Source organism: Herpailurus yagouaroundi, unplaced genomic scaffold (genome assembly GCF_014898765.1).
Source record: "Herpailurus yagouaroundi ecotype Mexico unplaced genomic scaffold, PumYag 182, whole genome shotgun sequence".
In the NCBI taxonomy this organism is placed as follows: domain Eukaryota; kingdom Metazoa; phylum Chordata; class Mammalia; order Carnivora; family Felidae; genus Herpailurus; species Herpailurus yagouaroundi.
In genome coordinates, this window is record NW_024412413.1 from 30555048 (window position 1) to 30579516 (window position 24469).

General features: G+C 41.1%; 2 protein-coding genes across 4 annotated transcripts in view; both read left to right on the forward strand.

Annotated features, from left to right (window-relative positions):
* POC1B (POC1 centriolar protein B) overlaps positions 1-24469 on the forward strand; it is a 97907-nt gene that overhangs the window by 953 nt on the left and 72485 nt on the right. For 2 of the 3 annotated variants that reach the window (XM_040491262.1, XM_040491260.1), the window contains exons 2-3: positions 108-192; positions 20850-21021. In XM_040491262.1, the coding sequence (XP_040347196.1) occupies positions 108-192; positions 20850-21021 (257 nt within the window). Of the gene's footprint in view, positions 1-6; positions 193-16788; positions 16928-20849; positions 21022-24469 lie in introns of those variants that run through there. The other variant, XM_040491261.1, reaches the window with a different exon arrangement.
* Positions 476-5507, forward strand: GALNT4 (polypeptide N-acetylgalactosaminyltransferase 4). Its single transcript, XM_040491259.1, has one exon. The coding sequence runs from the start codon at positions 737-739 to the stop codon at positions 2483-2485; it is 1749 nt and encodes a 582-aa protein (XP_040347193.1). The 5' UTR covers positions 476-736; the 3' UTR covers positions 2486-5507.

Sequence of the window (24469 nt, forward strand, 5' to 3'; positions counted from 1 at the left end):
GTGGCGGTTCCCGGGCCGGGCCCCGGCGGAGGCGGCCGCGCTGACCCCGCGACGCCCGCGTCCCGACGGCTGCACCTGCTTTCACAACCCGACGACTTTCTTCCCAGGAGGACCCCGTTCTGGAGCGGTATTTTAAGGGCCACAAAGCTGCGATCACGTCCGTGGACTTCAGTCCCAACGGCAAACAACTTGGTAAGTTGCATTCTCTCCCCCTCTTTGTGATGCGGCCTAGGCTCAGGTGGTCGGAAACCTTGCCTCCTGCCCACGCGGGGCCGCGGGAGAGCCCCCGAGGACCCGTGTGGGGGTTGAGAGCGCCGCAGCCTCGGGCACCTGGGTCGTGCCCGTCCTGGCCCCCAGCCCGGCCCCGCCGAGTCGCCTCCGGGCCCGGGCCTGGCCGAAGACTTTCTCGAACTAACCGCCAGGAGGAGTGAGTGGGAAGGGGAGGGGTTTGTCCTCGGCCCAGGGAGGGTGGGGTGTTGGCCAGAGAGTTTGTGAAAAGTTGTGAGACCAAGTGGAGGAAGCGGGGAGAGAGGAGTTGGGGCTGTGCCGGAGGCCAAGGACCGAGAGGTCTCCGGTGACCGCTGCGAAGCCCCTGTGGCTGGAAAGAAGCCGAGCGCCTGCGTGAAAGGAGGGACGTGCTCGGAAGTTCGCTCCTACCTGAGCCGGGACCTCAATCTGCTGGTCCGAAGTCCTTCCCCTGCGTGGTGGCTCTGGTGGCCGCGTCTGCGCCTTAACCATGAGGATCCGGATGGCCGTGAGGTGGACCTGGGCAGGCAAGAGCTGCCTGTTGCTGGCGCTTTTAACAGTGGCCTATATCCTGGTGGAACTCTCTGTCTCTACTTTCCATGCCTCCTCAGCAGCCGGCCTTGCCAGGGAGAGGGGGCCCAAACAGCTCTCAGGCCCGTGGGAAAAGGCAGAGGAGTTGTCTCGACCGCTTTATGAGAAGCCCCCTGCAGATTTCCACGCACTTGGGGAGTGGGGGAAAGCCAGCAGACTCCAGCTCAGCCAGGATGAACTAAAGCAGCAAGAAGAACTTATTGAGAGATATGCCATTAATATTTATCTCAGCGACAGGATTTCCCTGCACCGCCACATAGAGGATAAAAGAATGTATGAGTGTAAATCCCAGAAGTTTAATTATAGGAGACTTCCCACCACCTCTGTTATCATCGCTTTCTATAATGAAGCCTGGTCGACCTTGCTCCGCACCATCCACAGTGTTTTAGAAACTTCTCCTGCAGTCCTCTTGAAGGAAATCATCCTAGTGGATGACTTGAGTGACAGAGTTTATTTGAAGACACAGCTTGAAACTTACATCAGCAATCTCGATAGAGTCCGCTTGATTAGAACAAATAAGCGTGAGGGGCTGGTTCGAGCCCGCCTGATTGGGGCCACTTTTGCCACGGGGGATGTCCTCACTTTCCTGGATTGCCACTGTGAGTGTAATTCTGGTTGGTTAGAACCACTTTTGGAAAGAATTGGGAAAGATGAAACGGCAATTGTATGTCCTGTGATAGACACCATTGATTGGAATACTTTTGAGTTCTATATGCAGACCGGGGAGCCCATGATTGGTGGATTTGACTGGCGCTTAACCTTCCAGTGGCATTCAGTCCCCAAACATGAAAGGGACAGACGGAAATCGAGAATTGACCCAATCCGATCTCCCACCATGGCTGGAGGACTGTTTGCTGTCAGCAAGAAATATTTTCAGTACCTGGGAACATATGACACTGGAATGGAAGTGTGGGGGGGTGAGAACCTGGAGCTATCTTTTAGGGTGTGGCAGTGTGGAGGTAAACTGGAGATCCACCCGTGTTCCCATGTGGGCCATGTATTCCCCAAGCGGGCGCCATATGCTCGGCCCAATTTCCTACAGAATACTGCTCGGGCAGCGGAAGTGTGGATGGACCAGTACAAAGAGCATTTCTACAATCGAAACCCTCCAGCAAGGAAAGAAGCTTATGGTGATATATCTGAAAGAAAATTACTACGAGAACGGCTGAAGTGCAAGAGCTTTGACTGGTATTTGAAAAATGTGTTTTCTAATTTACATGTTCCAGAGGATAGGCCAGGCTGGCACGGAGCTATTCGCAGTATGGGAATCTCTTCCGAATGTTTAGATTATAACTCTCCTGACAGTAACCCCACAGGTGCCAACCTTTCACTGTTTGGCTGCCACGGCCAAGGAGGCAATCAATTCTTTGAATACACTTCAAACAAGGAAATAAGGTTTAACTCTGTGACAGAGTTATGCGCAGAGGTTCCTGAGCAAAAAAATTATGTAGGAATGCAAAATTGTCCAAAAGATGGGTTCCCCATTCCAGCAAACATTATTTGGCATTTTGAAGAAGATGGAACCATTTTTCATCCCCGCTCGGGACTGTGCCTTAGTGCTTTTCGGACACCTGAGGGTCGCCCTGATGTTCAAATGAGAACTTGTGATGCTCTAGATAAAAAACAGATCTGGAAGTTTGAGAAATAGAAGAGCACAACAGCACTTTCTTCCTGAGCGGACGGACAATAGCTCCAAGAAAGTCAAAGAGCCTTTAAAGAGCCTCAGTGAGATTGTGTTTTATCAGAAATCACCCACTGGTCATTTCAAGAAAGTCAAAGAGCCTTTAAAGAGCCTCAGTGAGGTTGTGTTTTATCAGAAATCACCCACTGGTCATCTGCGCGAGCTCTGTGAAAGCTGTGTTTCATTTTGGTATAGAATGCTGAAAATGGGTGCACAGAGAGCTGCTGTTTAATATTTCAAAGTGCCTTACTTATGGGTTGTTTTATTTAAAAGCTTTGTCAATATGGTTTTTTTTCTCCTCAAAGAAGTTGACTGTGAATTGATATACACAAAACATTTAAGTGCCAGACTTAATATTAAAGACTGTAAAAGTCCAAGCAGAAAGAGAGATGATTTATCATGTTGATGGATAAGTTCACTGCCCATCTCTTTAAAAACAAAACTCATAAATGTGCAGTTTGAGCTATTGCTATTCTTATTGTATGAGGATTTGAATTTCTTTTAGCCAACACATTAGGTGTCGTTATTATTTTCTTATTTTAGTTTTCCTTTAATCAACTAGAAATCAAAGGAAGTTGATCTTAAGGAGAAAGGCCTGGTTTAGATGTACGTTTCATTGGAAGAGGGCATTAGTTTGAATGTGAGTTTAGAGGTCTTTTTAACATGCAGACATCTCAGAAAAATATACCCACATCTGAATGAAACGGGGAGAGATTTACATTCCACACTTGGTAAACTTGAGCTATTAGACTTAACTGGCCTGTATTGATACCTCATTTTGCTCTGATTTTGTAAGCTGTCCTCTCTGTGAACTCTTGTGTGTGTGGGGGAGGGGGAGGGGGCATTTTCTGATTGCACTTCCTTAAGTTATGAATGTACTGGAAAGGGACTCATTCACAATACTGTGCTTCCCTTTGTTAATGCTTAATTGTTTAAAGTAAACATGATTGTGGACTCTGCAAAGTTAAAGCCAACTGTGTTTACTGAAATGTGTGAAACTGAAAGTGGGCCCGGTGCTGCAAAGGCTGTGGAAGTCTTCTAGGAGTTCTTCCTGGTGAGGACATTTAAGGATTTCTCTTAAAACAAGGAAAAAGCTTTCCTGTTGCCTGGACGTTGCCGATTGCTGCCCTGCAGCCTGTTTTCAGCACCTAGCACCAAGCCTGGCACTTAGGCAGCTTTCAGTAGTATGTGGGTGAATGAATGATGAATGAATGAATGAATGGCTCAGCCATGGAATGTGATTTTGGTCATGTCGTTTGACCAAAAGACTCCGTTTGGGCTTCAGTTTTCTCGTCTATAAAATGTGGGTGCTGGATTAGATCTCAAAGATCCCTTCCAGCTCTGAAATGTGATTACACATTACAATCACTCGTGCAGTCTTTACAACACTTTTTATCTCTTCACTTTTAACACAGATAATGTTGTTAGGCAATAATCAGTCCAGTTAAGAATCTGGAAAAGGGGGATACTTTTAAAATTAAGTGAGCCGAGCTCAACTGAAGTGGTTTAGTTTGGATTGAGTGGAAAATTGTTGTGGTCAGTGTTTGTATTCATTTTATTTGACAGTTGTTGAACCAATTTTGTTTTTATCTTTAATCTTTCAAACTCTAAAAGTAATCTTTTGGGCTGAGAATATAAATATTTTCCCAACAAAATTAAGAAGTAACTATACTTAAATATATATATATATATACACCACTCATTTTGTTCCAAAGCTATATCCAAGAATCACAGGCTGAATTTAGAACCAAATCTCAATTAGTTCACTTTGGTCTACATTTATGAAAAATGCATACTCCATAGATAGTCCACAGTACTCGTAAGTAAAGTTTTTTTCAGTGTGTACTTGATGACTGGAGAGAAGGAACTTCGCAAAATCGGAATTTAAGAAAAACTTTTAGGATAGCCATTTCAAAAAGTAAAAGTGCTATGTATCTTGATTATTTTTATTTCTCCTTTGCTTCTCACAATCAAAATGTGTTAATAACTTTCGTGAAGTTATCTAGCAACCTTGAGGTTTATCAAAGAATTACCCAAATTTCATGTGCAAGGTACATGGCCCTGGGTGTAATTTAAGAAGGATTTATAATAATACTCTGCATTTTGCAAAAATGGTTGTTTGACAGCATTTGTTCTCCTAAACCTACTATCTCCCCTTGCCCAGTCTACTTTTTAATTTAAATCGCCCTTTATTTACTTATTTGTTCTTGTTAGCCGCCCCCCCCCCTTCAAATGGAAAAACTGAAATTGATTATTCTGGAAGTACTTATTGGAATTACTTTTACCCCAGTATCTTGCTGCTCCTGTCAAAAGATAAAGGGGGCATTGAAAAGTAAAGTACTTAATTTTTTACCTATTGCTAAATTGTAGGGTGTGACCCATTAATTATTTTGGAAGAAATTTTAGGATAGTGCTTTATTTAGATCAGTAACTTGAAAGAGTCTGGTTGTTCGTTCCTCATGTAGTGTAGGTAACAGAAGGATGAGACTTTCACGCTTTTGTCTATAGGCATTGCCAATTTAATTTAAAAAAACATACTGTAAATCTACAAACAATGTCTATTTTGACGCCCTAATTCCCATTTATTGGTACCAAAGCTCTCTTTTGCTGTAGACAGTTAAGAGTTGACTTTTTAAGTTAGTTTACATATTAATATCAGTTTCAGTAAAATATTTGGTAGACAAGAGGTTTCTACTTCAAATGGTCGTTATGCCATTCAGTGTCCAGCTCTATGAGTACATTAAGTAGGCATTTCTAGCAGTCGTCTTTCAGACAAATGATAATGATCATCTGCAGGATCTCTAGAACTCACAGTAACTTGTTTGTGAAAGACAATTTGTTTACTCAGTAGTAGTAGGTTCCTGCATATTCATTGTATGTTGGCAAATCAAACTTTTCTAGGTTGGAGCCAAGAGGTTATTTTTAAGTTGTAAAGTCTTAGTGGTTTTAGGATCTCAATTTTAACTAATAAAATATTTGGTTTTGATTAGTTTGTCCCTTTTGTTAAAATTTTTTTTAATGTTTGTTTATTTTTGAGACAGAGAGAGAGAGTGAGCGGGGGATGGGCAGAGAGAGAGAGGGAGACACAGGCTCCAGCTCTGAGCTGTCAGCACAGAGCCCGAAGCGAAGCGGGGGCTTGAACTCAGTGAGCAAGCGAGTGCAAGGTCATGACCTGAGCTGAAGTTGGACGCTTCACTGACTGAGCTACCCAGGCATCCCTATTTTGTCCCTTTCAATTGCTGTTTTAATAATATTTGTAAATGAGCCCAAAAAAGGTTGAGGTTCAGATTAATCTCTTTTGAACAATGAATTTTTTTCTGTGTGTTGAACAGTTCCCATCCTTTTTTTTTTTCCTTTTGTTAATGATTTTTTGCAATATTAAGACATAAAATAAATGCATTGCTAATTATTTTTGCAGATGGATTCTGATGATTTTAGTCTATGGGATCATTGTTTCTATGTACACATTTGTTGATGGTAACAGAAGAGAGTTAAGCTTGTAATTATTTAGCTTATTTGAAAATACAGACAATATTAAAAAGTCAAAGTTCCTGCATTATTTTGCAAGGTGTCATTACCCTACAAGTATTCTGAGTGGTGTTAGCACTATTAATGTCTGCGTTTACTACTCATAAACAAACAGGAAATGACTGGGGAGCTCTGGGGCTCACTGGGGGCTCTGTAAAAGGAAGCAAGTGAACACCTGGGCACATTAACATGAATTTCAAAACCTTTGGCTAAAAAGAAATATATCTATTCTGTAAACCACATAGCCTCACATTTCCCTCAACCATCGCTCTGCATCCCCCCATCCGAAGTGCAATTCCTTTCCACCAGCCACATCTCTTCTTCCTCTTTAGTGATTCTGCCTAATGCCCCACACCCATGCCTCTCCCGTGCCTGAGACACTTCTTGGGAACCACTATTGTAAAGACTCCGCTTTATACATCAGATGTCTTAATAGCCACATTTAGGATACGTACAGTTGAGCTAAACATATTTTTACTGATCTTTTGGGGTTTTTTAATGTATAGTTTAAAAAGTTACTGTAAATATGTATGCTAGAATCTTGCTGTCTTACTAAGTGACTGCAACCCTGTGCAAATCATTGTATCTCACCTTCAGTTTCATGAAAGTAAAAAATGACTGGAAAAATCATAGACAGTACAAAGTGTTTGCCAGGGCCTGTGGCAGGAAGGAATAGAGAATGATTGCTAATGAGGATGGGTTTTTTAGGGAGTGGGTGTGTAATGAGAATGTTCTGGAATTAGATAGTGACAATGGTGGTACAATTTTGGGTAAAACACTGAATTATATACTATAAAAGGGTGAAGTTCTAGTATATGAATTACATCTCAATTATTAAAAAAAAAATCTTAAGGGGAAAAGAAGAGGCTGGAGAATTTCATGTATTCCAAAAAAGATTTCTATATCCCTCTCTGCCTACCAGACTTTAAAACCGGCCAGCAGGATTTATTAACACTTGAGTCATTTTGTAATTTAACAGAGCTAAGAAAGTTAGATATATATGTGAATTAGACCATGAGTGAGAATCTGTATTGGAATTTTTTCCTAAAATTTCAGAAAAACCTAAATCGTTTTGACCAGGATGTAGGGATTATTATAAAAGGTGAAATAAATTCCTGAACTGAATAGTTGTCCAGGGTAGAAGTGAAGAGTAGACAAGTCCTTACAGCTTGCTAATAATCAGACATGACTTTTCCTTTTTTATGCCAAGCTCGACCACTTTCTCAGGCTGGCCCAGGAGAGTTGTCCACTGAAGGCTAGCAGTGCCCTTGGCTGTCTGGTCACCATTCTGACCCTCTTATTTGCACTTATCTGATCCTGTTCAAAGGGGGAATGATATATAAAAAATAAAAGTTCCCCATTTATCGAGTGGAACTTTATTTAGTTAATGCTACAGCATGCCAGATGCTGGCTTATGCTCTGGGCGCACACACACAGAGGAGAACAAAACAGGTGTGCTTCTTCACATGGTGTGAAGAATCCATAGTCTGATGATAGAGACAAATATTAACAAGTAAATACACAAATCGTGTGCAAGTACAACCTGAAACAGGAAAAGGGGTGCATGCTGTGAAGAAAAGGAAGAGTGCTTTGAGGAATAACAGTGGCGACATAAGTTTATGGGGTCAAGGAATACTCCTTTGTGGAAGTTAGATTTAACTCAGCACCTGAGGGAGGAGTTAGCCAGGCAAAGACTAGAGAAAGAATTGCATATTCAAAAACCAAGAGTGGGAAAGAACTTGTCCTTGATTAAGGAAATAGAAGAAGGCCAGAGGCACCTAGCTGGCTCAGTCAGAAGAGCATGCGACTCTTGATCTTGGGTCATGAGTTAGAGCTCCACATTGAGTGTAGAGATTACATAAACAGGAAAACTTAAAAAAAAAATTACTTTAAAAAAGAGAGAGAGAGAGAGAGAGAGAGAGAGAGAGAGAGAAAGGCCAGAAGGGGTAGAGGCTGTAAATGAAGGCAGAGAGAGAGCTTTAGGGGATGAAGTTGCAGGGGAAGGCAGAGGTAGTAAGGCCTTGGAGGCTAGAGCAGGTTAAATAGGGGCCCTTTAAAAGATATGTTTATGTCCCTGAAACCTGTAAATGTGACTTTGTTTGGGAAAAAAGTTCTTTCCAGATGTAATTAAGTTAAGGATCTCAAGAAGAGATCATTCTGGATTATCTTGGTGAGCCTTGAATCCAATGACAAGTGTTATTAGGAGAGACACAGAGGAGATAAGAGAAGAAGCCAGAGGCAGAGATTGGAGTCATGCAGCCAGGAGCCAAAGAGCTTCTGGAGGCACCAGACCTTGGAAGAGACAAAGAATGGAATCTCCTTTAGAACATTAGAGAGAATCCTACCAATGCCTTGATTTTGTACTTCTGGCCTTGGGGACTGTACGAGAATAAATTTGCTTTGTTTTAAGCCTCCAAGATTTTGGCAATTTGTTATGGCAGCCCTAGGAAACTAAGGCGGAGGCCATGTTTTAGGATTTTGTTCTGAGAGTTGTGAAAAGTTGTTGAAGAGTGTTAAGGAAGGGAATGGCATAATCTGATTTAGACCTCAAAAAGATCACTCTGCTCTGTGGATACTGAACTATTAGTAGAGAAGTCAATTAGGAGATATTTTAGTAATACCAGCAGGAGTTGATGATGGTTCAGACTAGGGTGGTGCTCTGGGAAAGAGAGAAATTTGGGAGTTATTAGCATACAGATGGTATTTAAAGTTGTCAAAAGTTCAGAAATAACAGAAGTAAAACTGAGGAATCCCTGAAATAGTAATTAGTTAAAGTTTATTGTGCACATACCATAAAGATAGTTTGCAAACTGGGAACATTCAAAACATGCAGTGAGGCTCAGGGGTATGTTATAAAGCAGCTTATATAGTGAGAAAGCAGTGACTTTATTCTTCACATTGATTGCTTGTAATATTAGAGTTCTCTTAAATGATAGGGTGTTGGTCAGTAGTTACCTTGGGAAACAGTTCAAGTTTTTGCTTGTGATTTCCAGAGACATAAGCAAGAAATGACCTAGGTCAAGTTAGTTTGACAAAATAAGCTAAATTAATCTTTGTTTGTGTGATTAAACTGTTTTTGTCTACTGAGGGAATTTTCAAGGCTGGCCTCCATTTGTTTTCGACTTCAGCAAAGTCATGGGAATATTTGAGATCACCTGGGAAGAACATAGAACCATGAGGGCAAATAGCCCAAGTTTAGTCCTAAAGATCCCAAACCTTTAGACAAGAAGAAGAAATGGCAAAAGAATCTAAGAAGAAATAATCAGAAAGATAGAAGGAAAGCCATGACAGTAGGGTCTCATGAAAGCCAAGGTCTAGGGTGGGGGAGAAATGTGGAATTGAGAGGAGATGTTAAATAGTCATTAGGAGAGTAGGGAGGGAAGTATTGCAGAATTGAGCACTACCGGGCAGTGTAGAGATCCAGGTGACATTAGTGGTTATACATTTACCGTGTTTCTAATCTGTTTGGGGGTGTGTCTAGCTACTCTCACTGGTACAAATATAGGTCCAGAAAAGCCAGAGTGACTGGGATTTAGCTGGGGAAACTTGAAGGAAGGAGGGAGAGTCAGGGGATTGAATGAATGTATGTGTGAGAGGGGGCTTATCAGTAGGATAAAGAGAGAAATGAAGGTGATGAAAAGAGAGCCTCCATGGAGAATATAGGTCAATGGATTGGAGTGATATAGAAATTACTTGACTAAACTGTAAGGAAAGCAGCTTGTCAGAGGATGGCAGGCTTCAATTCATGATCTGGGAAGTGTTCAGTTTCTGCTGATGACAAGATGCAGGGTGTGGCCACGGAAGGAATTGCCAAGGAAGCGTGGAAGAAAAGGGCCTTGGAGCATTCTGGTTGTCCCCTTGGTCTGAAATGCTCTTCACTTCCTCACTCTGCTTGGCTGGCTCCTTCTTGTCCTTCTGCCTCTCCTTAAAATGCTACTGATAACTCCATCTGAAGTATTCTACCTCCACACAAAATTCTCCTTATGACTTCCTGATGTAGCTTTCATGTCTGTTGGCACAATTTAAGATGTCATGTTTGCCTGCTTGTTGACTTGTTTTCCTCCTCTTCATCTGAGTGTCAGCTCTCCATTTAGAAAGTTTGCCTATTTTCTTCCTTAGGACTTCCCCTGCCCGGCCCACAATGCCTTATGTGGTGTAAGGGTGAGATATCTGTTGACTGAACTAATAATATCAGGAGCTAGAGAGGAAAACTGTGACATGAGGTAGGTGAAATGTGAAAGAGAAAATGATTGTCACTTGAAAGGGTTTCAGGGAACTTGGGGTTCCCAAGCAGAGTTAAGCGTAAGTGGTTGAGGAGGAGGGACTTTCAAGGAGGAGGATGTGGTTATAGGGAGATCATCTACTGGGAGTCCCCCTGGCCCACTGGCGGCTTTTGGGAAGGAGAGAAGGCATGGGTGTCAGGGTCAGCTAAGGCGACATCCAGAGAGTTATAGGAGTGAGAGCATGTGGATGATGACTGGAGGAACTCAAGGCCTAAACTTCTGGTCATGACTCAGAGAAACAGAACATAAAGTATGGTGGATTTATACTTGATAGCCTTTCAGAAGGTGCTGGGCTCTTGGGTTTCACAGGGTGGGTTGGGAGGTGGTTGGAGGAGAGGGGATGGGAAAAACCAATAACCTGTGAAGTGTTTCCATCCTTTTTTATGGATGAAGGTTCAGGAACTTTCCTGAAGCTACATAGCTAGTAAGCAGCACAGCCTGGCTAGGCCTGGATTGGAGTCTAATTCTAGAGCCACATTCTTTTCCATTAGGCCAGCTTCTCAGAAGGCAGCACTCAAATTTATTCAAACATTAGAAGAGTTTCAAAGTACTGTCACATGGTTTGCAGAACCCGAGCCGCACTTTAGAAGTTTCCATTTAAAATTGTATAATTTTAACACTGAAGTTGTCACTTTCCTCCCTTTTTTCCCTTCAAGGTTATGCTGTCATGGACCCAATCCCTATTAGCTATTAGCCTGTGGGTTATTTGTAGAATAAATGATGGTAAAGAACAAGTTAATTTCTTTCTTTTTTTCATTGAATAGAAGCAGAATGAAATTTGGAAGTTCTAAGTTGTTTTCTTCACAGTGAAACCATAATAAAAGTTTGCCAGAAATTCTTTTCCTATTATGGTTTTTGATGGCAACCTGTGTAGTAGCTTCGTTAAAGTTTCTCCCACTGTTACAGTTCAAAAACTTATTCCTAAGTGTTAGTGTATGCAGAGCACAGTATGTCTCCACTTCCAAGGTACATCAGAATTAAGTGAGAAAGTGGTAAAAAAAAAAAAAATCAGATTCCTCAGTCTCACCCCAAAGAATGTTTAATTTACTGGAAGTACACATTTTAAACAAGGTTCCCAGTAATTGTAATAGGGATAATCCATAAATGCCCAGTGCTTCTCAAAACACTGGGTTATTGGTTAAATGCCCAGGCTTTGGAGACTCATAGAACTGGGTTAAAAATGGACTACATTGCTTTCTGCCTCCATGACCTTGGACAGATTACTTCACCTCACTAAGCCTCACTTCCTCATCTGAACAAGAGGGATAATGATAATTACTTGCCTCGTTGTGAGGATTAAATAAAATAATGCTTATAAAAGTATTTGGCCCCTAGTAACAACTCTGTAAAGGTGGATGTTGTTGTGATTGTCCATCCTCCTAGAGACGTGGAATTTGAGTAAGTTAAATTAAGTTCTCCTGATTGTCATTACTGAAGATTATTTTTAAAGCACCCACAGCTCCTTTTAGACCATGCTTACACTAGCAAGATAATGACTTAGTGTCAGCTAGAAGGAAAAGATGCTTAAATATTCCCTCATTCAGGGCAGAGGAATTTTAAGTTAGTGCCATCATTTATTTATATTATTACATAGTGCTTGGATAGCACAAAGTAACTCTGAAAGTATTAGATAGAGATGAAAGTTTATCTAGTGAAGATTAGAATATTATCTTTTTATTGGGCAGCCCTTTCCCTTTTATCTAAGCTTATAGATATGTATGCTTGGGAGTGATAATTTTTTTTCTTAAAAAACAGTCATAGAGATCTCCTCACAGATTTCCTTAGAATATGTCCTTGTTTATTTTTCCTTGAAGAAGGCCATCTAGAGTTTCTTTTGTGACCTAAAGACCAGCATGAACCTGGAAATGCTATAGGAAGTACAAAATCATGGTGCCCTCAAACCAGAAATCTGAGTTAACTTCTGGTAGTGGAGTATAAGTGAGACATAATCAGAGTCCAAAATACATAGAAGGACCCCTGAAATAGTTGAAAAATTCAAGAATTTCTATATGAAGGTGATTTGGATTACTAGGACTTTCTTGAATATGGGATGGAAAGGCCTGAGAGGGAGATGATCCAAATGCATAAAGCTGTGAAAGATACTATATTGTGAACATAGACCTTTTTGTGAGTTCAAAAACATGTACTCTTTGACCCATCAAGAATTTTTTTGGGAATTGATCACAATGATGTATTTGTACACATCAGAAATGACTCATGTATATTACCGCATCATTTGTGAAAGGGTAAATAGGGTAGACTGGTTAAATAAATTAAGGTGTGGCTACACAATAGAATATTATGTAGCTATTAAAGAGAGTAAAGCACACTTCTCCCTCCCGTCCTGACAGAGTAATTGGTAGCCAAACTTTCCCTCCAGCCTAAAAACAACTGTAAAATGAGACAACATATATGAGGCAAGTGAATTCAGTCATCAAGCAACAGAGAGTGCAGAACTGTAACAGTCCCTGCGAGGCAGAAGGGAAACACACACGGTGAGCCCGCAGCCGCCTTGGCTTCCTTCTCAGAGGCACTCTTCCTGCAGAACAGCCAAGAGGTAGAGCCCAAGCAGCAACATGCCACCTGGACCAAGCAATCAAAGTAAATCTCACCGATACCGGGACAAACAGACACAAACACCCTGCTATGATGAGGGCACAATACAACCTGTGGATTCCTATCAAAAATACGTATCCTGAATCTAATCATGAGGGAATGTCAAGAAAAAAACTGATGAACATCTCACAAAAATAACAGGTCTGTAGTCTTTAAGGGTATCTGGTCAATAAAGAGAAAAAAGGGCTTAGGAAATCTTTCTTTAAGGTTTTGGGGCACCTGGGTGGCTCAGTTGGTTAAGCGTCCGACTTTGGCTCAGGTTGTGATCTCATGGTTTGTGAGTTCAAGCTCCGCATCGGGCTCTGTGCTGACAGCTCAGAGCCTGGAGCCTGCTTTGGATTCTATGTCTCATTCTCTCTCTGCCTGTCCCTCACTTGTGCTCTCTCTCTCTCAAAAATAAATAAATGTAAATAAGATAAGATAAAATAAAATAAGGTGTTATTAAAAATAGGAAAAGAATGGGTCACCTGGGTGGCTCAGTCAGTTAAGTGTCTGACTTTGGCTTAGGTTATGATCTCATGGTTCCTGAGTTCGAGCCCTGGGTCAGGCTTTGTGCTGACAGCTCGGAGCCTAGAGCCTGCTTCAGATTCTGTCTCCATCTCTCTCTGTCTCTGTGCTCTATGTGTCTGTCTGTGTCTGTCTCTCTCTCTCTCAAATATAAATAAACATGAAAAAATAGGAAAAGAATAAGACAGCTCTATGTACTAATACATCACGATCTCCAACATATTATACTAAGTGGGCTGGCAAAGGAAGATAGAGAAGCAAAATGCAGAATGACAAATAACATGCTACCGTTTGTATAAAAAATACATGTAAATAGGCACATATTTGTTTAAGCACATAAGAGGGTACTCAAGAAATGGTTAACATTGGTTTGCCTCTAGGAAGGGGAGCTAGGTGGCCAAGGTCCAGAAGGAGATTTTGGTAAATACCAATAACATGTGCATTTATTACCAGTTGAAAAGATAAAATAATTTAACAGCAAGCTCACAAACTGGAGGCACTACCGTTTCTTTCTAAGGATTTAGTATTCCTGATGGAGCAAACCTCTGAGTAACTGCAGGTTTGGATAAAACAAGGAGTGAGAGATCTTAGGGTGGCTCAAGTTATTGCTAGTTAAGGTGACACAGTAACTATTGGCCTTTTGGACGTGATGGAAAGCAAACATGTTCTCCTTGGTGCGTTCTTGGTACCTCCAGAGACATAGCACTGGCCTGGGTGCACATGGACTTTGTTTTGTCTTTTGTCCTAATCAAGATTTCCTGAAACCATGAATTATTGTTAGGGGATAAAAATTTACTAATTTCAAGGGTAGATTTACTAATTAACCTTTTCTCTTAACTTCTTCCCTTTGACATTTCATCTCAAAATAGAGCAGTTGGATGACGAATCATATAAGCTTTGGCATTTGAAATTAGGTGGTGGTGTTTATTTAGGGTGTGGTTCAGTGGAAATGAAGGAAAGTAAATTCCACGTTGACACTTTACAACATTGATATCCGTAGTCCAGTACCTTTCATTATCACAGTATTAGAGTTTAGTGGGATAAGGTTAAGGAAGTAACGATGAAAAATGTGGAAGAAATATAGAGTGTACCCTGAGCCACACAGTGGTACTTGGGACATCTTGGCTTCTGGTATTTCGTAATTAATAGGCCTCTGAAGTGCCCCTTTGCCCAAAGGTGAGGCTGTCCCTGTCCTATGAACCACCTTTTCCTTCTGCTGTCTCACTTCTCTTCACCGGGCCTCACACCAGGATGGCAAGCAAGTGCTGCTTTAATGTGGGCATGCAGCCATCGACTCTATATTTGTAATTTTGAGCATCCACTCTGGTTAAGATGCTCTTTTCCTTTTCCAACAAAATATGTGAAGTCTCAAGTCCTGTGTCACCTTCTCAGTTAAGCTTCATATTCTTATCCCTCTGACCTCCCTCACCCCATTAATAGTTGAGTCACCGTGATCCTGTAATACCATTTTTTCCTGCTTCTTATCATGTTGAGTGTTAGGGACCCTGTAAACCCTCAATGAATTAATGAATCAGTTGTATACATTAACTCTTTCCACAGCCTCCCTCCCATCTCTCATCAACCAACACCAACCAGCTCTGATCTCACCACTTCACGGACGAAGTTCTTATTGCCAAATCAACAACTGGTCTTTGGGCCCAGGGCCAGTTTTATGGGCATATGCCCTGTGTAGTCACTTAGGACTGGTTTAATGCCCTGCTATCACTGTCCTGAAATTCTTAGCAGTTTTTCTACGAGGACCCCCACATTGACATTTGATGCTGGGCCCCGCAAATTATGTAGCTGGTCCTTTTCAGGCCTGATGTTACTCTAATTTCTTGAAAGCATTTGATACGGCTTGTCACCCTCTCTGAATACTTCTTGAGTTCCTGGACAGCAACATCTGCTTGTCCCCTTCTGTTTCATTTACGGCTCCTTTAGGTACCTTCACCCTCTTCTTCATCTAGATTCACTCCCCAAGTGATCCTACGCAGTGTCCAGTCCTTCTCTACACAGCGGCTGCTGCTGACAGTGGCACAAAGAAAACCGATAATAATAATGGGTACCTTTGAGTGTCTTCTGTGTGACAGGCATCGATTACAAGTATCATTTCATGTAATACTTAAAACACCTTGTTTGTAGATTCAGTGTCGCAGGCATAGAAAGGCTGAGTAACTTGCCCAAGGGTATATAGCTTGTAGGCGATAGCTTGGATTGGACTCAGGGAGTCTAATTCTATAGTTTGCTCCTTTAACCACCACAGTGAACACTTAAAATCTCTCCCTGAGCTCTCGGTGGGTATATCCACCCCCATACTTGACATTTCCACCTGTATGTCTAATGGGCATCTTCAGCTTACTGCATCCCGAAAAGAACTCTTGATTCCCACCCCACGCTGCCTCACTGTCAACCTCCATCTCTTCTGGTTTTTCTTTTAAACACATTATTTTTTAAAAGTTTATTTACTTATTTTGAGAGGCAGAGACAGTGCAAGCAGGGAGGGGCAGAGAGAGGGAGAAAGAGAAAGAGAGAGAGAGAGAGAGAGAGAGAGAGAGAGAGAGAGAGAGAGAATCCCAAGGAGGCTCCTCACTGTCGGCGCAGTGCCCGTCATGGTGCTCGAACCCATGAACCGTGAGATTGTGACCTGAGCCAAAATCAAGAGTCAGACACTTAACTGCCTGAGCCACCCTAGTGCCCCTCTTCTGGTTTTTCTAATATTATTAAATGGCCCTGAGATTCATCTGGGTGCCCTGTCCCAAAGCCTGGCCTGGTTGCTTCTGCTTTCTTCCTTCCTTGTATTGAATCCAGTAGCCGCCTGCACAGGCTCTACCTTTAAACATACCAAATATTGACCACTTCTCCCACTTCCGTGGCCTCCAGCTTAGTCCAAACCACCACCTTCTCCTGACTGGATTATTGCAGTAGCCTCCTAATTGATTTTCTTCTTCAATTCTGCCCCCCTACACCCTGTATATTCTGCACAGAGTGAGCAGGGTGATATTTTTAAACATTTTTTCTAAATGTTTTATCGAAGTATAAGATATGTACCCAAATTGGACAAGTTGATGAATTTTCACAATGTGACATGCCCATTTAACAAACACTCAGAGCAAGAACCATTACTAGTGCCCCCAGGAGTACCCCCTTGTGCTCCCTTGTAGCTACTATTCTCCCTCTACTATTCTTTCTCTATTATTCATCAGTCTTTTAACTACGTTATTGTCTCAGGCGGTCATGCGTGGGGTCCCGTCTGCCCCGAGTGTGTTCTCCCTGCACATGTCAGTTTGAATCACCCCTCACTGCACTCAGGTCTCTGCTCAAATACCTTTTCCTCAGGAAGGATCACGAACCGCTCCGTACAACACTAAGGGTGAAGAATATATAAAAGTCCTGTGAACATCTATGATACTATCAGTGAACCGTTTCGCAATGAGCGATGTCAGCGCCCGCCAGGCCGCCTCTCTGTTCTGCTCAGGTTCGTCGGGTTCATCAGATATCACTGTGTTGGAAAGTAGGACTGAGTGTCATCTTTATCTTTGTGACAGGTAGCAGCTCTTCCAAGCCAGTGTAACTGTTCTCAGCTTTTTAATTTGAAGAAGTTCTTTTGAAGACTTCCATTTTAAGAATTGTGAAAATTTTGCTATGAAAAGCCTTCACTGCTATGTTCTTAAATGAATGTTAATTTCTGAGGTTTCAGATTTTGTGGGTTTTCCCCACATACCCCCCCTTTTTTTTTTTTACTTTCCTTTTATTTTATTTGCTGTACATGCTGCACATCCAGATTGCATATCTAAAAGACACTGGTTATTTTTACGCTTTCTTAATTACAACTGTTATCAGTGCCAGGCTCTCACCGCACCATTTGTTCTCCTGCAAATCAACTACTTCTCATTTCCAGTTAAACAAGTAATTTTCAATTTTGTCTGTTGTCTTTTCAGCCTTTACAGTCATTCGGAATAAAAATTCAATTTCAGTGAAAAAAAATGGGTTAAAGACCTAAATGTGAGATCTGAAACCATAAAACTTTTAAAAGAAAACATAGGCAGTAATTTCTTTGGCATCAGCCATAGGAACATTTTTCTAGGTATGTATCTTCAAGTAAAACAAAAGCAAAAGCAAAATAAACTATTGGGACTATACTAAAAAAAAAAAAAAAAAACCTCTTGCACAGTGAAAGAAACCACCAACAAAACAAAAAGAGACAACCTAGTGAATGGGAGAAGATATTTGCAAATGATGAATCCAATAAGGGATTAATATCCAAAATATATAAAGAACTTATAACTCAACACCCAAAAAATAAATCATCTGATTAAAAGATGGGCAGAGGACCTGAATGGACATACTTCTAAAGAAGACATATGCATGGCCAAGAGAAATATATACAGATGCTCAACACCACTAATTGTGAGGGAAATACAAATCACAACCACAACAAGATATCACTTTATACCTGTCAGAATGGCTAGAATCAAAGAGACAAGAAATAAGTGTTGGCAAGGATGTGAAGAAAGAGGAACCCTCCATATACACTTGGTGGGATCGTAAATTGGTACAGCTACTCTGAAAAACAGAATGGAGATTCCTCAAAATATTGAAAATAGAATTTTATGATCCAGTAATTCCATTACTAAGTATTTACCCAAAGAAAATAAAAACACTAATTTAAAATGATATATGCACCCCTATGTTTACTATAGCATTTTTTACAGTAGCCAAAATATGGAAGCAACCCAAGTGTCCATCAGTAGATGAGTAGATAAAGAAAATGTGGTACACACACACACACACACACACAGGAATATTACTCAGCCATAACAAGGAATGAATTGTGGCAACATAGGTGGACCTCAGAGATATTATGCTAAGTGAAATAAGTCAGAGAAAGACAAATACTATATGATTTCATTTTCAGGTGGAATCTAAAAGACAAAACAAATGAACGAACACAAACAAAAAAAGCAGAAACAAACGATAAGTACAAAGAAAATGTTTGCTTGCCAGTGGGGAGGCTGGGAGACTGGGCACAGTAGGTGAAGGGGAGTAGGAGGTATGGAAAATGGATGAATAATTTCTAAAAGTCCTCTGAACATATATATTTTCTGAATTTAATTTTTTTAAATTTACATCCAAATTAGCATATAGTGCAAGAATGATTTCAGGAGTAGATTCCTTAATGCCCCTTACCCATTTAGCCCATCCCCCCCTCACACAACTCCTCCAGTAACCTTCTGTTTGTTCTCTGTATTTAAGAGTCTCTTCTGTTTTGTCCCCCTCCCTGTTTTTATATTATTTTTGTTTCCCTTCCCTTATGTTCATCTGTTTTGTCTCTTAAAATCCTCATATGAGTGAAGTCATGTGATATTTGTCTTTCTCTGACTAATTTCGCTTAGCAGAATACCCTCTAGTTCCATCCATGTAGTTGCAAATGGCAAGATTTCATTCTTTTTGATTGCCAAGTAATACTCCATATTGTGTGTGTGTGTGTGTGTGTGTGTGTGTGTGTACACTACATCTTTATCCATTCATCCATCGATGGACATTTGGACTCTTTCCACACTTTGGCTATTGTTGATAGTGCTGCTATAAACATTGGGGTGCAAACATATATGATATTATTAGTGAACTGTCTCCCCTATGATGTTGTGATTCCTTGAGGTAAGGGATTCTGTCTTCTTTTTGTAGATCTTATTTGTAGCATAATACTTTAGAACTTAAATAGTGTAATGCTCATGATAATTCATTGTTTTCCCTATTTGGTCTCCCTTAGCTCCAGATAATTTAGACTCTGATACAAATATTTAATAATTTTATGAACTGTGGTGGAGCATCAACTTTTTGTATATTTTTTGAAAGGGGTAGTATACAGCATTATAGTTTGAAACTTTAAAACTCACTTTAACTTTTTAAAGTTAACTGGAAACAGTGCATACTTAAGTCCAATGAATTTTATCTATGACTAAAGAAGTGAGAAGGTTTTCAGTGACTTTATATTCTCTTTTAACACTAATGCTAATTCTATTTCAAGTTTATAAAGTCATATTTTTTTTTTCTAAGATTCTGCAGTCTAGACTTAGTGATTCTCATTGACCTGGTTCTTATTATTGGGGTAATTTGGGGGCTACATGCATGTATAAAATTTGGTTTGGGGGCAAGAATTAGATCTAGCTTTCATTGGTTTTTTTGTTCATTCTTTGTCCAAGGTATTTATTTCCACCATTGATTGCATTTGTCTTTATTTCCTTAAAGCCTTAAGCTAATGTCTGACATACACAATTCTTTTATTAATTGTAGAATGTCAGAGCAGAAAAAGATTGTCAAGACCACCTTTTCCAGCCATAAAAGACATCACTGGGTCAATTAGCAAAATTGGAAAATAGTTGGTAGGTTAAAGTATTGTCAGTAATAAATTTCCTGAAGTTGATACTGCTATGGGTATATAAGAGAACATCCTTATTCTTAGAAAACACAATGAAATATTTAGGAATAAAGTCACCATGATAATGTATTCACTTCCAAATGGTTCAGGGAAAGAAAAAAAACAACTGTGTGTGTGTGTGTGTGTGTGCGTGTGCACGCACGCACGCACTTATGTGAGCACGCAAGCTTGTTCATGTATACAGAGTGAGTACAAGTGAGTGTAAGAGTAAATTATAAACCAAGTGGGGCAAAATATTAACAACAAGTAGATCTGGCAAAGGGTAGGGTTGCTGGGTGGCTCAGTCAGATGAGCCTCCTACTCTTGATTTCAGCTCAGGTCATGATCCCAGGATTGTGGGATTGAGCCCTGCCCCAGGCTCCTGTTGAACAGGGAGACTGCTTAAGATTCTGTCTTTCTCCCTCTGTCCCTCCCCACTGCTTGCTCTCTCTCTCTCTCTCAAAAATAAAATTAAATTAAAAAAAAAAGATCTGGCAAAGGGTATATTAATGTTCTTTATACTATTCTTATGTTTCCTCTTAAGTGTGAAATTATCTTCACATAAACATTTTTTAAAAATCATCATTCTCAGCTCTCTCAGGAAAAGCATTCAGTCTTCATGACACAGATGTTAAGTAACTTTCCCAGTTATCCTGAGAGTTAGAGACAGAACTACTCCTAGTCCCGAGGGCCCGTGTTATGCTGCTATCTTCTAGTAAATAGTCATTGAGCTCCAGCCAGATGAAGGGACCAGTAATCCTGACTTGTGGCCACATAGAACACAGCCAAGCTTGCACATTAGTGATGTAGCTTTGAGTTCCTTCAAAAAATATTTTTTTCCATGACCTGGTCAGGCTTAAAAACCTCCAGCCCCTCTGTTACCTGGACATCGTGTTACTAGATATCCTGTCCATTGTAATGAGACGTGGCTACATTGACATTTTAACAATCAGTGGTTTGTTCTTCTCTTTCTTCATAGCTACTGCTTCTTGGGATACGTTCCTCATGCTATGGAATTGCAAGCCACAAGCTAGAGCTTTCAGATATGTGGGTCACAAGGATGTGGTAACCAGCGTGCAGTTTTCCCCACTTGGAAACTTACTGGCATCTGCTTCAAGAGACAGAACCATTAGACTCTGGATTCCTGATAAGTAAGAGAAACAAAGTAACCTGATATACTCTGGATTTAGGCATGTGAAAGAAAATAAGCCTGGCTGTTCCTTCTGCACTGATCTAGAATGCCTGAGCCCCCAGTTGCCTGCGCTGTTCTTAGTCTGAGTCACACGCGAGATGTACTGCCCTCGTCATAAAGTTAGCAGACTATTTCATACCATTTTTTCCTCATCTTTAACTCTGAATTATCTCTTCTATTTGAAACCTATTTCTAACCATGGAAATATGCTTCAGGTTTGTTTTTTTTTTTTTTTTTTTTTTTTGGCAAGGGGATGGTTATCAATCCCTTTTATAAATCTGATGTAACCTTCACGTTATCTCCCCAGAGAGATACACAATTACATATGTAACTGAAATTTTATAGTTTATTAATCTACTATTGCCAGTTTGTGGATCTTCTGTGGGCCTTTGGATCTCTCTTAATCCCTGTGCCAGAACTATTCTTTGATGCATATAATTCATTATTGGGCTCTGGAGTTTTCTTGCTGAAGAAAGTTTCTGACAGATGTTTAAATCTGATTTGACAAATCATTATGACAAATCTCTCTGTATGAGGCTTTTTAAATCCTAGCTGATAGCTTGTCTATTTTAAGCCATTATGGAGCCATGATATTTTAAAAAGCTTTTGAACTTTTTTTTGAACTCTTAATTATATGTTTTCAAACACACATGAACATAGAACAAATAGCACAACACTCCCTTCCCTCATACTCATCCACCAGATCCAACAGCTATCAGTTGTTTCACCCATCCTCCCTGCCCCCCTTTTTAGCTAGATTATTTTTAGAACAAATCCCACACATCATATCATATCCCCCAGTAAATATCTTAGAGAATAAGCATTTGAGCATTTTCCTTGGGTCTTTTGTGGCAGGATTTGATTTGTGGATTGTGACTGAACAGGCTCAGGCACTCCCAAATGAAAGTTCATGGGGCATCTTCATGGCAGTGGACACTTTTTTTTGTGTGTGTGCCATCACCAAAGAGAATCTCCATGCTGAGAAATCTGAACATTACCCTAATGGTAGCACAAACTACTGAAGAGAAGTGACATGTTGTAATGACACTGTGGTGGCAATGTAGAGGTGAACTAGGAGGGAGGGAGACTGGTTTGGGGTCCAAAAGGGAAGATGTTTTCTAAAATCCTTAACTTTGGGGATTTAGGGCTAGTGGTTTTGCTGTCTTCAGCACATCACAACTTCAGGCTCCCAGTACTAATTCTAGGAACTCTCAGTGAACAAACTGTACAAGGGTAGATGAGCTAAAAGCACACCGAGTCATTATTTGTACTGGCTGATCCCAGTACAACAGTTAGGCTTATGTAGATGTCTCTGTTTCCTCTTTCAAAATCAAATCATATGGGGCCAGGGCAATCGTGGATTATGGCAGTGGGATGGAAGCTGGTATATCAGTTATTGCGGTTTAACAATCTTCCAAACTTAGCTTAATACAATAACTGCCATTTCTCATAATTTTGTGGGTTGTCTGGGTGATTCTTGTGCCCCATTTGATGTTGGCTTTACTCATGCAGCTTATTAAGCACCTCACTCATGTACCTGGGGCCTGGTGCTGGTTATTGGCTGGGGCATCCTGTCTTCCAGTGGCCTCTCTCCAGCAGGATAAGGACTTCTGACCATGTGCCAGCCGGGTTCTAGGACAGTAAAAATGGAAGCTGCTAGGCCCTTTGAAGGTCTAGGTCTGAAACTTCCACGGGGTCACTTCTGCCTCATGTTATTGGCCAAAGTAAGCCACAGCCAGCCCAGATTCAGAAGGAGGAGAAAGCGGTAGAATCTACCTCCTGGGAGGTGGGGGCAGGCAGTGTGTGTACAGGGATGAGAGGGATGCTGGCAGCTGTATGTGCAGACATTATGGCTGGTGACTGGCAGGCTGAGGAGGAATAGTAGGAGCAAGCGTGGAAGCAGTTCCGGCCTGGAGTTCGTCACAGTGGGCAGTCCAGAGAACTTGGGCTGAAAGCGAAGGCAAGTTTGTGGGAGGCAGAGAGCCAATGTCAAGGCAAGGTGGGGAACTGCTAACCAGTTAAACAGCTGCACAACAAACACAAGGCACTCCTGTCGTGGGTTTTTATACCTGGTTGAGACCGGATCCAGGGGTTGGACTAGGCTGTAGCCGAGAAGAAAACCCCTGAGAAAGAAGGCAAGCAGGATAGGTTGCTGGAGTGTGGACTGTCTCCTGGCTTCCCAGTCACAGCAGATGCCAGTCTTGTCTTTGTTTTCTCTAGGCCAAACTCTCCTCCTAACTGCTACTCCTAGAACTTCCCCTTGAAACCTCACTGAACCAGGCTCTGAATGCTCCATCCCATTTCTTTAAATATCAATTTTTGTTTTTCCTGGAGTAATATATATCAGGTGATGGAGATTTATTACCAGGTCACTTTTGCCTTCTACAGACCACTGGAGGGATAAGCCAGGATGGATCTAGGAACCTTTAAGTAGTGACTCTCACCAGTGGAATTCAACAAAATGTATCTAGCTTTTTTCATATGCCTGATATTGTGCTAGGGGCTGATCTTTAAAAAAATAAAAAATAAAAAAAAATTTTTTAAATGTTTATTTATTTTTGAGAGAGACAGAGACAGAATGCAAGTGGGTTAAGGGCAGAGAGAGAGGGAGACACAGAATCCGAAGCAGGCTCCAGGCTCTGAGCTGTCAGCACAGAGCCTGACGCAGGGCTCGAACACATGAGCTGTGAGATTGTGACCTGAGCTGAAGTCAGATGCTCAACTGACTGAGCTACCCAGGCACCCCTAAAAAAATTTTTTTTAATGTTTATTTATTTTTGAGAGAGAGAGAGAGAGAGAGAGAAACAGAGAGAGAGGGAGACACAGAATCTGAAGCAGGCTCTAGGCTCTGAACTGTCAGCACAGAGCCCCGTGAGGGGCTCGAACCCACCAGTGGTGAGATCATGACCTGCGCTGAAGTCGGCCACCCAACCGACTGAGCCACCCAGGTTAATTAATTAATTTTTTTTTTAAATTAATTAATTTTTTTAATGTTTGGTGCTGGTCTTATAGGGATAAATAAATCATCATTCCTGTCCTCAAAAAAACTCACAGCTTAATAGAAGGGAAAGAGGTCTATTTTTTTTTTAAGTACTGTATAATGTAATAAGCAAAATAGACGTAGCAGATAAGGAGCAATTAAGCCTGCCTGGGTTGCTCAAGGAGGCTAGGGTGGGGGAACTAATCCAGGGTGAGAAAAAGTAGGAAGTGCAAAGCCAGAGGTGTGTTTGAAGCTCGGGGACTGTTCTGAGTCCAAAGTTCAGTGTAACAGCCAGATGCCTTATGGAAGAACTTGGTCACTGTACCTTTTCTTGGAAGGTAGCCCGTGACACATTTACACTGAGATTTACATGCTTAGAATATGCTTTTAGCGAGGGAATAAGAACAGTATGTAGGTGACTGGAGGG